The sequence below is a fragment of the Adiantum capillus-veneris genome, chromosome 21 (assembly GCF_014529385.1).
Source record: "Adiantum capillus-veneris isolate H3 chromosome 21, ASM1452938v2, whole genome shotgun sequence".
Lineage (NCBI taxonomy): Eukaryota > Viridiplantae > Streptophyta > Polypodiopsida > Polypodiales > Pteridaceae > Adiantum > Adiantum capillus-veneris.
Genome location: NC_140951.1, coordinates 48,975,155 through 48,992,734, shown reverse-complemented (window position 1 = coordinate 48,992,734; position 17,580 = coordinate 48,975,155). Strand labels below are relative to the sequence as shown.

At 44.1% G+C, this 17,580-nt stretch overlaps 1 protein-coding gene across 1 annotated transcript in view; it reads right to left on the bottom strand.

Moving 5' to 3' along the window:
- Positions 1–1,104: 1,104 nt before the first annotated feature.
- RBL15 (RHOMBOID-like protein 15) overlaps positions 1,105–17,580 on the bottom strand; it is a 32,583-nt gene continuing 16,107 nt past the window's right edge. Inside the window, exons 2-13 of the mRNA XM_086493462.1 lie at positions 12,726–12,891; positions 12,347–12,650; positions 12,218–12,250; positions 12,024–12,115; positions 11,725–11,798; positions 2,310–2,392; positions 2,150–2,222; positions 1,908–2,077; positions 1,714–1,759; positions 1,572–1,628; positions 1,400–1,471; positions 1,105–1,325 (exon numbers count right to left, since the gene is read on the bottom strand). Of these exons, the coding sequence (XP_086349588.1) occupies positions 1,317–1,325; positions 1,400–1,471; positions 1,572–1,628; positions 1,714–1,759; positions 1,908–2,077; positions 2,150–2,222; positions 2,310–2,392; positions 11,725–11,798; positions 12,024–12,115; positions 12,218–12,250; positions 12,347–12,650; positions 12,726–12,891 (1,179 nt within the window). The 3' untranslated portion in view covers positions 1,105–1,316. The remainder of the gene's footprint in view (positions 1,326–1,399; positions 1,472–1,571; positions 1,629–1,713; positions 1,760–1,907; positions 2,078–2,149; positions 2,223–2,309; positions 2,393–11,724; positions 11,799–12,023; positions 12,116–12,217; positions 12,251–12,346; positions 12,651–12,725; positions 12,892–17,580) is intronic.

The following is a 17,580-nucleotide window of genomic DNA, read 5'->3' as shown; positions in this document are numbered from 1 at the left end:
GATTGAAACTGGGAGATACAGCGGAGTACCAGCAGAGGCAAGGACATGCCCCTTGTGTGACATGGAACCTGAGACAAAGCTGCATTATACATGCCACTGCTCCGTCTACTATGAGATACGAGGCCGCTTCCATTGCTTGTTCAGAGAGAGTTTTGGACCTCTCAAGAGTAATGGGATACGAAGATCGAAGATGCCTGGGTTTGTTCTTGCTCGAGCTGCGCAGACACAGAGAGAGCCTGATGAATGGCGAGGCTAACCACTCTCAAAGACGGATTACAGACTTCTTCAGAGCAGACACGGACATCCGCAAGAGCCACTCCCACAGTAGAGCTCCCCCCCATCTCAGACTAGAGGCACACTGATTGACCAAGCGATTGAACTGGGGAAATCTAGGCGCCCACGACTGCGCAGGACGACACAACATCGACGGAGGCTACGTCAAAAGATTCAGAGCACGCTGGCAGGCATGCACGACGCCCGGTCAGACTACTAACCATGGAGGAAATTGATGAGATTCGCCAATGATCGATGCTAGATCTTTTGTGATTCAACTATCCCAACTAGCCGCCCCTTTTTTTGCTTAGTTTTCGGCTTAGCTCACATAGACCAATCTAGAATCCCATTATATATATCTTTGTTTTGTACTGTTGTTAGGTTATTTGGTTACTCTGACTTTGTATCAGATCCACCACCTTGTAACTTTCTGGTCTCATAGGTCACTATGGCCTTTTGAAGACGTTAATATAACATTTCATTTCATTTCATTTCTCTCGCATGCACGCACGAGCACACAAAGTGTGTGTGTCGAGTCGTGACTACTGACGACTTCAAGAAACAGTTCGTGAAGCTCTTCCATGAACAAGAACTATCCTTCATGAAGGTGCAAAAAGTGAGTATGTTCCTGCTACATGTGGCATGCTAACGAAGGAAACCCATCAGGTTGTCCATATTCTTGTGTGGTTTTCTTCTCAGTTATGTACTTTAACTGTGGGCTGGAGCCTCGCACTGGAGCCCCATCTTTTTAAATGCTATACCTTGCAATTTTGATAATCTGCAAGCCAGTTCCAAAGTAGAATTCTGTGCAAGCTCAAGATACGCACTTGATAAGAACAATGAAGGTCTATATTTGCCTCTTGATACAATTTACAACCTCCAGACCTTTTCGTTTCACCAACATGTCTTTTACAATGATAGGTAATTTATTAATTACAAAGACATGTACAAAGATCACTTGATAATCAGCAGGTGTGTCATATTCAGTAATTTGAGTCTGCACCCTGAAATTTCTATCCGCAATTAGTGGTCTATCGCAGTATTCATGGTACCTGCCATACAGTGGAACATAGTTAACGCAAGCCTGCTCCGAGAAATCCGTCTAAATTCATGGCATAAAATAAACCTGGCTACTCAAAATCTCCACTGCCATAGCAAGATCGCCATTCGCAGCATCGAGAGCAACTTCTGCTTTGTTCTGCATATTGAAAACAGTTGCCATCACACATACACAAGCATTTGCCACGACAACATGAAGTCAATATTGCATGCAAATTTGCCAAGCAACTGAATCAAACCTGCTCAAATCCCATGGCTATTAAGCTTGATAGAGACTCGGCCTTATCATGAGGATTCTGCCACATACAACAAGGCTCAAAACCATCAAACAAGCCCTTACAAAGACTGCATGCTAGAAAAAAACGCCATTACAATAATCACCTGGTTCTCGAATGCTGAGAGCACTGGAGAAGGGTAACCTGCAGGTCTGCGAACAAAATGCAGTCAAAATATGTCAGACTCGGGCAGGGACCTATGCTTAGGATGTCTTCTCTCTGTACTTACTTTAAATATCACACAGAAATGTTAATAATTGTCGGAATTTACAATGTACCACCTACACACACAATACATGCCTGGAGTTAGGGGCCATGGGTGCTTCTCCTCTAACGTGAACAACATTAGAATCAGGCCCACTTTCCCTATCTAGCAACCGAGCTTGTAAGCCAGAGTCATTTCCCACTGAAGTTGCCGTATTTGTAGTTGTTGTCCCACCAGCAAGTGTCCTTCCCATCCCTGGAAATCTCTGTAGGCATTCGCAATCAGCTAAGAGCTCTAAATAAGCAGACAACAAAAGCTCTTCCTTGCAACAGCATACCTCATCCACTGCCATTTCTCTCTGAGGCACCCAAGATCTCAAGCCTCTCCAAAGATTTCCAATGCCAATGTTGCTAATAGGAAGTAACACATGAAGCTGCTTAAGCATGACAGTGGAATACACCACAACAAATCAAGTCAACCCTGGTTATCCTACTTACCTGCCTGAAGGAGAGACAACTGGAAGAGGTGTCACTGATGTGCCGCCCCCCACAATAAATCCTGGCCTTCTGACACAGCTTGCCTGAATTCCACATGTCAAACAAAAATAAGCAGCACCTTATTGGGTCCAAAATCTTATGATGAGTGTTGAGAAGAATGTGAGGCAACCAATTCCTTGATTAGTTGTTGATTAATAAAAAATAATTCCATCCATGTCATCAGCAACAAGAAAATTTTCAGGGAGCAGAAGAAATTAATACAACCAGACGCATCTTTCATCCATCCAAGTTAATCTACAAGCAAAAAGATAGCTTGTTCAAGTAGTTGATGCTCCCTCCTCTCCCTCTCCCTCCCCCGCCCCCCTTTTCCACAAACTGCTGATGTGGAATTATATTGAAGACAAAGAGGGTCAGGTTTCCTAACCCTGCCAAACTTACAGAACCTGGTCGAGGGGGCCTAAAACCCAAATAACCTGACCAACTTGCAGAACTTGGTGGAGGGGCCTAAAATCCTAAAGAAGAGGACAAATTTGTGAAACGGCTGATGTGGCAATACTGTACGGTAGGGCCTGCGATTCGCGGAAGGCTGACGTGGCACTGTACGGACGCCGGCATTTTACGGGACAGCCCTCTGGGTGCTTGATTTTGGTATTGGGTGCTTTCAAGGATGAGTGCTTTTCTGCTGTGTGACCCCAGAAATTGCAAAATCCATGCAACTGCCCCCCACATCACGAACCCATCATGGATGTGCACTCTAATCAACAAACTGCCATCCACACTCGCTGCGAATATGGACAAATCCAGAAATAATGCCTAGAGGACTTAGGCTCTAGAGTACATCTCTGACAAGTCAAATCATGACCAATGACTGCAGCCCAAGTGCCACCAGGCAATCCTGTGTGTGCTATCATCCACATGAAAAAACATATCCTGCCGCTGATCTGGAGGGTCCAGATGCATGACCAAAATTGTCGCTGGCAAGTGGGGAGAAAGCATTGATCCTGCCGCATTGATCCTGCCATACCTCTTACTGGCACGGACGACAAGGCGGGTCCTAGCATACAACAAGTTACAAGGACCTGGACATACAACAGGGGCCTAGCATACAACAGAAACCCCTTGATTGGCCGTAAGTGTAGAGCCTGGGCACCTTGAGGAGACTCACAGCCACTATCTTTGAAATTTCCCACAGGCACAATAGGTACGGTTTGATCCTTGGTGTGATGGCCTCTGTTGCTAAATTAGCTTTATCTGAAAGAAATATAATTCTAAAAGAATTACTGGAAATACTGGATCCAGAAGTGAGAGGGTTTTCTCACTTAGGCATCAGAGTACAGATGTTTCTAGTGCGTCACTCAAAGAATGACGGGAGCACTGTCAACAGAAATATTTGTTAGGACACTAAGAACGGATACTTCCAATGCACCACATTGGATGGTGGGTGACATAGAGCATCGAGAAGAAGTATTTGACCATCCGGAACGGACATCTTTGATGTGTCATGGGATGGGTGATATAGAGCATCGCGAAGGAGTTGTTTCGTAAGTTTGGTGAGTAAGGACTAAGTAATGGGTATTCTTGATGTGTAACATAGTGGGTGATGGGAGCATAGGATAGGGAATATTCCATACTCGGAAGAGATTCCGAACTGAGTTAGAGTTGTGCACAAGATACAAGAGACAAGCACTTGAATCAAGATGGGTTCCCGTACACGAGTCTATGTTGGCATTGCATCTGTGCATAAAGACTGTGTTTGTGCAAGCATGATTTTCATCTTATAAGTTCTATTGAATTTTTAGCAGGCTCATACCATTTTTGAAAGTGCTCGGTCCCCCACTTGATAAGTGGGCAGCCACACATAAAAGGCCACCAAACACTAGGCGCTTGGTGGCTATTTCTGGTAGAATCAACATCTCTCATAATAGCAGTGACCAACGAGCTCAGCCCCTAGTAAAAGCAAATCGCCCCAGATCAACCCTATTCCTGCCGACCAGCGGGAGCTTATAAATGAAACCTAGCACCCCAATTTTTTGGCAGTTGTAGGAGAAAAAGCAAAGCGCTAGATCTCTTCCCATATTGCTGCAAATTTCAGCCAAGATGATGATGCTCCAAGAACCTCTATGGCTCTCCAAGAAGGAACCCGAGAGCACGCCTTTTTGGTGTGTAGATCTGGAAGGGAAGGTCCTCTGCATAGAGATCTCTTCTGAGGAGGTGCGTTGAGAGTTTCGAGTCTTCATAGGTGATGCTTTCCATGTTTAGCTGGTTTGATCTTCTAAGTGTTTGTTTGCAGATGTTCTCTCTTCGCACGAGGGAGTAGGAGCACAAGAAGGTACGAGCTTCTGCTCTCTGCAGAAGAAAAGCACTCTGTGGAAACAAAGCCAGATTGGCCCAAGGTTACAAGACTCTCGAGTTCTGATCAGGGAGTGGAGATTCCCAAGGAAGGACTTCATGCCCAAGATCTGAAAGGTAGATACGAAGATTTCTACAGAAGAGGGCTCTCGGAATAGAGTCAAAACAAAGTTATATGGGTGTCATACCTTGAGACTAAAAGGTGGGAGCCTTGGTTCTCGAGGATTCTGAGTAGAGAACAAAGGATCTTGAGACTAGGGGTTTTCCTTGAGATTAGGAAGCAAAGGCTTCCGAGTTCCGTCGAGTCTGAGATCTAGAACAGACGTGGGAATACGTCTGGTTCAAGTGGTTGTATAATGACTTCTCTCCAATAATAAAGATAACTCTTTACCGGGGGGGGGGGGGGGGGGGGGGGGGGGGCGGAGGGGACCAACCCATCTTCTGGTCCCCAGTACTCTATCTATCTATATATATATATATATATATACACACACCTTCATAAGTTCAAAATAGTCTAAACTCACGAATTACAAGAGGGAATAAAGCACTCATAAAACTATAAAAGCAAGGGACACACGAAAAGAAAAGAAAAACAAAAACAAACTAACTAACTAACTAAATCACTTTGTTTGCTTCGAAACAAAACTAGATAAAACAAAACGTTATTAACTAAAAAATGTTTTTAGAAAAGGCATGTGTAAAATAAGTTGATGCAACTTACTTGGCTTAAAACAAGTACTCAACTTTAAGCAAAAAAAAGGATAAGACATCTTAAAAACTTAATCCTAGAAATCAAACTTCACACAACAACTTATCACGGAACACATTCTTAAGTCCTCAGGTAAGCTAAATATGAAATCGAAAAATGAATACTACTACAAACCTACGAAGAGCAAAGAACCAAACTTGACAATATATATATATATATATCAATATAAAGTAATAGGAGTCCCATTTATCAAAATATATTTGATATTGTTGTGCACTCCTGTTTGTGACAGCCTCCATTCTCCAAGATATTTTTTTTACATGAGGGTCTGTACGTAACAAACTTGGACACCCCAAGTCAAGATTCTACCGCTACACCACAGAGATTCACTTCAAAACAGTTTACAAAATTGACACGGCCCGGCGTAGTTCCGTGCCCAGAGGTATTGGTCCCAAAGACTCCCTAAAGACTGGCGCCCCTTTCAGTATTTCTTTTTGTATTAATCCGTGTTCAAAGTACAAGAGAGCGGGCAGGTGCTCACTCTCAGACTCTACGTCTAGATGCTCTGAGAAGTGAGGCCTTGCCTACTTATTTAAAGGTACAAGGGATGCCCAAAAGTAAAGCCCCAAAAATCTCTAAACTCAAAAGCTTTAATCTCAAAAGAAATTTGCCCAAAAGCTGTGTAACAGACTTGGACACTCCAAGTCAAGAATCAATCACGACAGCACCAAATAACCACTTCAAACAATTCACTACAAGAGAGCGGTTAATGTTTCACTCTCAGACTCTGCGTCCAGATGCTCTGAGAAGTGAGGCCCTCACCACTAATTTAAAGGTTACAAGGGATGCCCAAAAGCACAGCCCCAAAAGCTTCAAATTAAAAGCAATTGCTCTCTCTTTCTCACAGAGAGTCAAAACTTGGAAGCAAAAGCATTCTCTCTCTCTTTCTCATTGCATAGAGAAAAAGCAAGATTCGCGTCGCTCATCATTTTTTATTTTTATTTTAAAGCCTCCGTGATTTCCGGAAATTAGGGTTTGCAAGAATTTTAGGGTTTTTGGCAGAAATTAGGGTTACCGCTGTCCGCCACGTCATCACTTTGTGACATACCCCCCTCTTGAAAGCATTGTAATCGACTGCGATTACCGACCGCGATTACGCTTGCAAAACCGACAAAAGCCATAAACCGCCTTAGCAGACACTAACTGTTAGTACCTACGTACTAGGAACACACATCTAGCACATGTACAAAATCGAGTCACATCACACGACATCACAGGACATCACATGACATTCAACATTCATTCGGATCTTAGACCATGATTTATCGGCAATGTAGCTAGCAATCACATCTAGGTCCAATCGGGACCTCATCGATGTCCGATTGACTAACCCCTATTGCAACCATGTCCATTCGAGATCAATCAGACCAAAATGCTGCAGTCATTTCGGCTATCAGTTCCTACACTCACAAGAAGTCAAGAACAAATCAGTATCATAATCAGGAATTCCATTTCATAAAGTCATCCAACAGAATACTGTTAGCTCTCAGTATCCCTGAAGCTCAAAGAGACATCAGTGACTTTAGTATCAAAATCAATTTTCGACGCTCATCTCTCGCTGCTCCGCTGGAGTAGGCCTAGGCGGGCCATACTCCGTGCCAAAATCTTCATTGTGATCCCTGCCCGCATCTCCAAATGCAGAGGGAGTCGACTGATCATTGTCTGAAGCCATAGGTGCCGCGGAAAAAAATTTCAGGGATCGGATTTCCCGTAGAAGAGAAATCGGCCGTGCTCTGATACCACTGTAACAGACTTGGACACTCCCAAGTCAAGAATCAATCACGACAGCACCAAATAACCACTTCAAACAATTCACAGATCACAATAGATTTGCACTGGCCCGGCGGAGTTCCGTGCCTAGAGATATTGGCCCCAAAGACTGGCGCCCCTTTCGATATTTCTTTTTGTATTAATCAATCATCGAAGTACAAGAGAGCGGTTAGGGTTTCACTCGCAGACTCTGCGTCCAGATGCTCTGAGAAGTGAGGCCCTCACCACTAATTTAAAGATTACAAGGGATGCCCAAAAGCAAAGCCCCAAAAGCTTCAAATCAAAAGCAACTGCTCTCTCTCTCACAGAGAGTCAAAACTTGAAAGCAAAAGCATTCTCTCTCTCTTTCTCATTGCATAGAGAAAAAGCAAGATTCGCGTCGCTCATCATTTTATATATATATATATATATTTTTAAAAAGCCTCCACGATTTCCGAAAATTAGGGTTTCTGGCAGAAATTAGGGCTTTGCAAGAATTTTAGGGTTTCTGTTGTCCACCACGTCATCACTTTGTGACAAGCTGCCATAAAAATCAGCCAACATAATTTCAGGAATTCCGTACAACGTACTGCCACGTCATCAGTGCCGTAAAAACGGGTCAATACAACTGCCACGTGTCATCGCAAATCGCGGCACGATTTTCGGGACTGTCCGTACAATCGGCGCAATTCTCGGATTCTTGGCCTGTGTGTGTTCGGGGTTAGCCACGTCACCCGTTTGTGACATACCCCCTTCTTGAAAGAATTGTAATCGCCCTCGATTACGTCTGCAAAACAAACAGAGGCCATAAACTGTCTTAGCAGACTGACTGTTAGTACCGACGCACTAGACTAGGCATAACACATCTAGCACATGTACCAATCAATAGTCGCATCACTGGACATCACACGACAAATTACATTCAAATTTATTCCAAATCTCAGACCATGATTAATCGGCAACGTATTTAGTAATCGCAATCGAGTCGCGACCTCACAGATGCCCGATTAACTAATCCATATTGCAATCATGTCTATAGAGATTTATGAGACCGAAATGCTACAATCATTTCGTCTTTCAGTTCCTACACTCAAACAAGTCAAGTACAAATCAATCAGTTTCAATTTCATTTTCGGGAATTCCAGTTCATAAAGTCATACAGTAGAATACTGTCAGCCCAGCAGTATCCCTGAAACCCAAAGGGCCATCAGTGACTCTATATCAAAAATCGGGGTAATCTGTTGACAAAGGAGCGGAGCAACTCCCCTCTTCTGCAAGCCCACCCATTCTGAAATCGGGGTTCTATCGGAGTAGACTCTGCTAAACCGAATGCTTCAAGGTAAAGTTCCAAAATCTGAGGAGTATCTGCTAGGTCCTCCTCCATCGAGTTCGCATCCAATGCATGATAGTTCTTGAATTTAACCAAGAACCGCCTAATCACTTTACCTTTAATCTTTCTATCTTTATGTACCAATATCTGTTCTGGAACGAGGATCTCCTCGCTTTCCTTTACTTCGGGTTGCTCATCTGGCTCCCCATCATCAGGCACATCGCCTTTAAAAGGCTTCAAGAGACTCACATGAAAAGCATTGTGAATTCTCCAAGTATTGGGCAGCTTCACTCTAAAGGAGACATCATTTATCTTTTCTTTTATCTGGAAAGGTCCATAGTATCTCATGCTAAGCTTTGGAAAAAGCCGCTCCTTTCCCTTTTTCTTTCTTAGGCGTGCCTTCTCAAATCATAAGAGCACCCAATCGTCTTCCTTTGATTTCAAATCGCGACGATGTTGATCTGCTACCTTCTTGTGTCTTTCTTGAGATTTCGCTAAAGCCTCTCGGACCTTGGCAAAAGCAGTGTCCAAGTCCCTCGTGTACTGGTTGATGAGTGCGCGTGTGCGCGTGTGCGTGCGCGATGCAGTGCGTGCGGGGAAGGAGGAAGAGCACAAGCCGGTGTGGGTGGAGCAGCCTCACAAGACTTAAGATGGGGAGCTCCTTTCTCATATGTAATGAAGAATAAGGGTATGTACACACGTGGACGGGCGGCCGGACACTGGACGTCCAGGCAGGCAAAAGGCGGAGCGACTTTACCTCAACACTGGTCGGCTTCAAAAATCTTATCTTTCGTGCTAAGGAAGGGTGGAACCTTTGTAGCACCTTCAATAATCTCAAATGGCGCCTTCCCCGTCGAAGAGTGGATCGTGTTATTGTAGGCAAATTCCACAAAGGGCAAAAACTTTTCCCATTGAGTCTTCTGATCAGAAATGTAAGACTTCAATAAATCCAGTATGATTGAATTTGCAATCTCAGATTGCCCATCTGTCTGCCGGTGGAAAGATGACGAGAACTGCAACCGTGTGCCAATGTTCTCCCAAATAGCCTTCCAAAACAAACTCGTGAATCGGGGATCTCTGTCAGAGACTATTGTCTCAGGCATGCCATGTAATTCGAATATCTGGGCAATGAACAGTCTCGCTAAATGATCCGGCTTGCTAAATCTGTCGATAATAATCCAGATACCATCGTGCCCACTCTGTGTCTTCGCGAGATCGAAAATGAAATCCATAGCAATACTTTCCCAAGGGCGGGTGGAAATAGGTAAAGGCTGTAACAATCCCTGTGCTTTATGCCTGTCAAACTTGACCTTCTGGCATACCATGCAACTACGTACGAAGTCGTCCACATCCTTCTTGAGTCTCCGCCAAAAGAAGTAACGCTCCACACCTTTCAAGGTGGTATCAATGCCGCGGTGACCCGTAAATTGTGGACAGTGGCATTCGGTTAGAACCTTTTCCCTCAACGGCTGTGTAACGCACAAGATCGTTTTCTTCATCAAGTAGCCATCACGTATGGAATATCCGGTCCCATCCGACCGGGTGTAATCTCGAGCTATGCCGCCAATTCAGGTGAAATGAAGTTGGCCTTGGCTCCTCTATCAAAGAAAATCAGGGCTTCTTGATCTTTCACTTTGCCCCAAGCTCGGCAAAGTTCTGTACTTTCATCAATCGTGCTTGGGTCAGTACCCATGCAATCTAGAATCAGTCCTGCTTTCATCTTGCCTTTTCTGCCACGTTCCTCTACTGCTCTCGAACTCTTTGGCTTGTCTTTCTTTTCTTGGGGACTCTTTCTCTTTCTACTTTCACTCTTAAAAGTCTGTTGGGTTCTCTGAGTCAAGATCTCATCAGTGGGGTAAGGCAAATTGCCTAGATGTATTGCAAAACCTTGTTTCGCATGACCCATCAATTCTTGAATAGAATTTGATTTTTGTTCCAAGCAGTAGTCTCGGATCTCTGTAGGAAGTCCGCGGCAAAACTGCTCAATCTGTTCTTTAAACGAGACCTTCTTAAATGAAGAGGCTGGTAGAAAAGAGTTCCAAAATCTCTCGCAATAAGTGTCCAAAGAATCTCCCTTGGTCATCCGAAGATGATCCTAAGCAATTGGTATATCTTGTTCGTACTCCCGAGTCAGCCAAGAAGAAATGAAAAGCCTTTTCAATTTCAACCATTTAACTGGAGCTTCCTTCCTCAAAAGAAGGGTGGACCACCACGTTCGTGCATTTCCTTTGAAGAAAGATGTAGCCCTCCTAATCTTTGAGTGCTCTGAGTAATGCCCTCCAGAGAAAGCTATGTCAAATTGCTAAATGAAGGCCAAAGCCCTCAGAGCATCTCGGAATCCAGAAAAAGAGTCAAACTTAATCGACTCTCCACCTTCTTTAAATTCTTTTACGTTCTTGCTTTTATCTTCGAGGAAGTCATATTGGTTGGCCTTGTAAAAAATGCTTCTTCTTTGCATAAAACGTGTGATCATCGGAGTCCGAACTATCTAAGAATGACTCCTCTATAGAACTGTCAGAAACGGGGCGGAATCTAGGCTTCTTTGCCTTTTTCTTGCCCTTTCCGAAGCTTTGCTTTTTGCTTCTCTTTTTGCCTTTTCTGTCTTTTTCGCTCGAGTCAGAAGAGCTAGAAGAATTGTCAAAAGAAGAAGAAGATGAAGAATTGGGTAGTCCTTCAAATCGTACACGCTTCTTCTACTTTCTTGCCGATGCAAAAGAAGATTGACGACCCAAATAACCTCCTTTCTTGTGCTTTTTAAATTTGTTGTTTGCGTCCAAAAGCCGGCTAATCTATGTTTGAACCGCCTCTTGTAATTCTTGCTCTGTAAACATCCTCGGAGAAGGAGGTTTCTTGATTGCCGGTTTGATGGGTGGCTCTGTGGCCTTCTGCCACTGAGGTGTGTACTTCTGTGAGGGATTGCTGAGACAAAGATTTTGCAAATTTTGGATCCTTCGCAATTTTAATCATCTGCTTTGTTGCCTTGTCAACCAATTGTCGACGTTCCATCTCTTCAATCTCGAACTGAGTAGGCCGAGGTGGGCCGTACTCTTCCTCTGATTGCTCATGAGAATCTTTTGTAGCCCGTTGGACAGATTAAAAACTAATAAAAGAATCTTCTTTTTTTGGCGCAAGTAAACTCAATCACAAATGTGTATGTGTAAATCCACAAAAATCAACTACGAGCCAAAAAAAATAAGGAGATGATTGGAAATAGTTACCAGAAGCCAAGAACTCTCCAAAGTGGAATATGTAGAGGAACCAAAAGTTAGTGGATTGAAGACGCCATAGGTATCTATAGAAGCATCACGCAATGTGTTCGTTAAACCTTAGCAGAGCTACTTCAGAATTTGCAACAAAAAAACCACAGCAGTGCTGGCTCATTATCCACTCTGTACTGCACTGCATGCCAGGGCTCAGCAGCCACTTGGTTCGACTAAATCATTTTCTTGTCAATAAATTCACGTCACATTCAAATTGAATCAAAAGGAGCTTTGTTCAAATAAGGAGCTTAACTAACATGCAAATCCTGACAAAATGCCACATAGATGTCCAAGCAAGGAGACATTCGGCATCAAAAGCTGAAATAATATGAGTAAAATCCAAGCATACCTGCAACACAAATCAATACAATTGGAAACAAGCACACTTTTAAATAAGAATCCCCATACATTTTGTCCAAGTTCACATATATAAGCACAACATAAAGCTTACCACGTTGCTGGTACATTGAAGAAACCAAATATACTGCACAGAATGTACAAAAATATCAACAAAGGTTGAACTAAAGGCAGCTTTATAACAACAGTTTAGACTGACATTGGGCAGAACTGTAATTCTAACCTGCGGTTCTGCACCCCACTAAGACTCGTCTCCATCACTATCATGGCAAAAATCATCCCCGAGAAACCAACACTGCATTCATTCATAAAATAGGTATATGAACCGAGAGGATTGTGAGCAGCAAGTAAGGCAAACAGCCAGTGCAACACCCCATTGAATGTTGCAATGAGGAAGAGAACATGTGAGTATCGGACTGATCCCAAGATGCGCTCAAGCCCACTGCCAATTGGAACAAGTGCCAGCATGTTGAAGAACAAATGCAATATCGACACATGAAATAATGTTGATGTGTAAGTCCTGTACACTGCATTCAAAGGAACCCAGCTATTTAAAGAGTTGAACATTGGCCTAAAGCAGTACTTTGCATGCTACAATGTACCTTCAAATTTTGCTGTAATAGAGGAGGGCAGGAAACAGACTTGGTAAAAGGAGTCATATCCAAATAGTAAACAGACAGTGTAAATAATTCCGCATAATAGTACGATTGCTGAAGTGACGAAAGGTACAGCTGTCCACCATTGAGACACCCTAGTGCTCAAGCTTGCCTATAACAAAACCAAAAGAACTTTACATGACTAAGGGCATGTTTTTCATTGATCTTCATGATTGACAATACCCATAAAGAGGACCCAATTGGCATTAATGATTCCACGTATTTCAATATTGTATGATATTAGCAAAATCTGAATTTGATAATTATGCATGTCCCCCAAAAGCCCAAAATCCAAATAAGTTTAGATTTAGAGCATTTGTTTCATTGAAAATCATAAATGACAACACCCAATGAAGAGGACCCATTTAACATTAGTAATTCTATGGCAGAGATTCCAGCAAACTACAACATATGATGACTTTTGCAATCATAGTAGCAAAGTTAGAATTTGAAATCCATGCATGTCACTCGAAAGAAGCACTCCAATGATACAATCACTGCTTAAAAAGACCAGTCTTCTAAGCGACTATCGAAGCATTTGGTGGAAAGTGGAAGCCGGACTAAACAGACTCCTAATTCAAATGGACCTACTCCATGAAAAGACACTTTCTGGTAATGGAAAGAACAGCACATTACACTTTAGTGGTTGGGAATTGGCTGGCTCAAATGGCAATGCCAGGTTACAATGTATTAGACGCCATTTTTTTATTCCAAGCCAATATTCATGGGCTTGTGAGACTGCACAGTTGGTTTAGAGAGAGGCCAGTCGCTCTTTTACAGAGCGCCAATGTTCAAAAATATTACGTGGGGAACTTTATGTTGGCTTTCACACAGGACCAGATATGCAACTTTTATACAAGGCTGATACTGCAACCATTGCATTTTATACACAGGGTGGGTCTTAGGGGGTTGAGGATGTTGGTAGCATTTATCTAGCCATGGCCGCATGGATATCATCTATCAGTGCGTAGCAAAACAATGATTGCGAGAGTAGTATATCCAATTTAGACTAGCGATCAACAATATGCCTAGGAACAACCAAAATCTGCAAAAGCTGAATCATATTAGATACAAACAATGGAACAAACTGACTTAAACCAGAGAAGGTAGAGAAGTGCCAATGAAGTGAAATATTCTATCAAAGATTGCGGGAATGGAGTCGGGAACGGTAAGTAGGGCTTCACGCTCTGGGAATGGACGGAAACAGATTTGAGAGCTGAAGGAATCGACCATCGAGTCCGATAATTTAGAACGGAGTGGTCACTCCGGTTCTTGTGCTTGTAAAAAGATTCTCCCTAATAAAGATTCTCTTTAAGAGGGGGGACCAACCCATCTTGTGGTCTCAAATACTGTGTAGATCTTCTCCCTCATCTCTTTTGAGTTGAAAGTTTATTTATTTTCAGCTTGTTGATTATTTGTGTGCGCTCCCGTCTGTGACAGTTTTCATTGTATCTCACAAACTTGTGATGCATTTGACTAGACCCCTTAGGCCGAGGCCTCTTTGCTCTTCCGTGAGGGAGGACCTGCAAAAGCACAAACACAAAACACCTACTCGTATTGAGTATTCACAATTGGCACCTGGCCCTCCTGATCACTTGCAGATTCCTGTCGGACGTGCTCCTTGCAACTAGCGTTGGTGCTTCTAGTAGACTGGGAGAGAGCATGGGCTAATTTTATAGGCTCCATCCAGCACCTGGCACGAATAGCCGGCCGGAATAGGGGTCTGAGATAGCGCTAGAGTGGGGGAGGGGCTGGCGGCTGTTTTTGGCGAGAGGAGAGAGGGGGGGAAATCACATGCTACTTTTTTTCAGCCAGCGCTGGTATTTTTGAAGAGGCCTTAGTTATTATTTTAAGTGGGCTACCCACTTGTTAAGTGGACGGCCGGTCGCTTTTTTTTTATAAATTGAATCTGGACAAAAACTCAATAAAACTGAGTGAGTTGAAAATTGATGATATACAGTAACATTCTAGGCGTCCCCGGATGCAGTTCTCAGCCACAAATGCAATGCAAACACAAATTCCTTGCCGGAAAGCATTCACTCTTCCCGGAAAACACTTAATAATATTCCGCTTTATAGCAAAAGCTTCTCAGAACCCACCTTTACTCTCGTGCTTGTGTCTTTACCCATATTCTTTTTTCCAATTCTGGTTTCCTGCCAAACCAGTAAAATATTCCCTTTCTGATGCTCCCGTCACCCATCAGTGACACATCAAGAATAATCGTTTCCCGGTCTCTCCTACCAAACTAACGGTACAACCCCTTCGCGATGCTTAATGTCACCCATCATATGACACATCAGAGTTGTCCGTTCCTTATGGCTTTTAATAATTCCAATAGATCTACACTTTCTAACCTTATTGTTCAAGTGCACACATTTGGGTGCATTTAAATATCCTAAGTTTAATAAAAAGAAATTACTCAAAAAAATAAGAAAATAGTCCATTTAGCAACATCCCTCTGGCTTCTAAACAGTTGTCCTCAACTGTAGTGCTTGTACATATCCTTCTGAAAACTCAGGATAAGATGCTAATTCCTGCTCGGTCATCCACTTCTTAGAGTTTAGGCATCTCTCTGGATTCGTCAAGTTGGATCCAGTTTCTCCTAGGGACATGCGCTAGAGAGTGAGGGTTAGTTTGTGACTGTGCCCGACAAGTGTGAGGTAGGTTTCTCATGTCACGTTATGTCTAGCCATGTTTAGCCTTGAAATTTTTTGGCTATGTTCCATGGCCATTAGGCTCCTACACGGTTGGAGTATTTTTCCCATCCCTGCCTGTATTTTTCACTGGGCATCTGCTGCCTCTTCACCCTATTTTTTCCTATCTCCCCCATTTATTACCTGGTCGTGATGGCTGGCTGGCTAGCCGACCTGACCCTTGTTGGGTATATAGGTGATAGCAGCGCATGGGGAGAGCAGCATGTGCATGCTCTGGGGGAGCACAGGGTGCCCCTAGGGGGCAGCCCTAGGAGATGCAGTGGGCATAGGGTGCATGAAACCCTAGCATTTTTCCCATGCAGCCCAGAGTTTTTCTCTCCCAGCCAGAGGGCAGCACTCAGCCCTAGCGCTTTTGGTGGGCAGCAATAGCAGTGCTCACAAATCATCTCTACGGTGCAGTACCATCTCAAGGAAGCCTATCAATGGCCCTTGCGACCATGTCGTGGTAGGTTTCCTTGACCAAGATCTAGATCCACATCTAGATCTAGTGAGGAGGAGATGCACCAGATCTATGCTCTTAGAGCATGTTGGAGGTGATGGACATGTCGAGGCCGTGTCTGTGGTCTCGTGTGCAAGAGTAGTTGGCAGTGTCAGTAGCAGTCGCAATTGTGTGTGCCTCGAGTCTATCCATTGGGCATGTTAGTTCTATGCCGGACCACCCTTGGTCACTTGTATGAATAGATTGTTATCGGCATGCAGAGCCTTTCCCAGATCTCGATCTCTCTCTCTCTCTCTCTCTCTCTCTCTCTCTCTCTCTCTCTCTCTCTCTCTCTCTCTCTCTTTGGAAAAAGTCAGGCTGTATATTACTAAGTACAATATAATCCCCAACGGATGCCAAAATAGCCTATCACATGGGGTGTACAAGCTGAATGTGAGGAGGAGAGCCACTATAGTGACAACTCAACTAGAACAATCTCATGGTGGTCGGTGTGATGAGTGGAGGAGAAACCACCGAGGAGGGGCATAACGCCATGTAATCTGGCCACCTGTAAGTGTGAAGAAGAGTGGGGATCGTGCCCAACGCCGAAGGAAGGCAAATCGGCGAGCCTCGGCTGCTCGAGATGTACCTGAGGAAGAATCCCACTGCCAAATCAGGGTATGAATGATGTCCAGCCAAATGGCAGTGAGGGTATCCTGAAGGAGCTGTGGAGCCGCACTTGGAATGTGGAGACAACGAGCTCTCCAAACATTCCATAGTGTAATACTAGTGATGACTGAAAAAACGTCATCACGTGTCTGAGAATCCCCCTGCCAAGCAATCTGTGGTAGCATAGCCAAAGTACCTCGCCGATAACCAACCGATGTGAGCATAAAGGCTGGATCTGTGTCTGAGCCCTCGTAGAAAAGATGGGGGCCGGGCATCGGCATCAACCATGAGACAGATCCCCAAGTAAGAAATCCATGCTGAACACCTGCTCTGCTAAGTAGAAAGCAAACTGCAAGCCACACTACATGGGAAGCTGAGCATGACCAAAGACAGTGTGCAGGTGACTCAAGTAGTCGCAAAGGACAGCGAGTACATAACGGATCATGACCCATAGTAGCTAGCCAAGTCCCAATTGGAAGTCCCGCATGTGCAATCATCCACATGAAAAAAGAAATACGACGAGCCGCATGTAAATCCAAGATGGCGGACCAAAACTGTTGCAGATAGGCATGGGAGAGGCCTGAATGTAACCAGAAACGCATACGAGTGGGCTGCTCTAGCTGCTGTCTCATCAATGCTAACCGTCCAATCCTGACAGTGTACTCAAAGAAGAATACTGGTGCACCGGTGGGGTCACAATGAGGCCAATGCCACTCGCCTGTCCCAATAAAGGTGAGATAGGGCATGACCCTCCCACACCCAAAGCCTCCAAAGTGCAACATCAACGGAAGCGAAACGAGGGTCAACACAACGACGCTTCCCGTGGGAGCCAACTACTCTGATGGCCTCCCATCGAGCTCCGGGAAGGGCAAGGTGCGGAGAGGTGGCATCATATGTCAATCTAGCATGAATCCCCTCAGACTGGTCAGTATCAACTGTGAATAGCATGGTGTCTAAACGAGCTAATAAGAGAGTGCTCTGAGCGAAGAGGCCTTCCCAG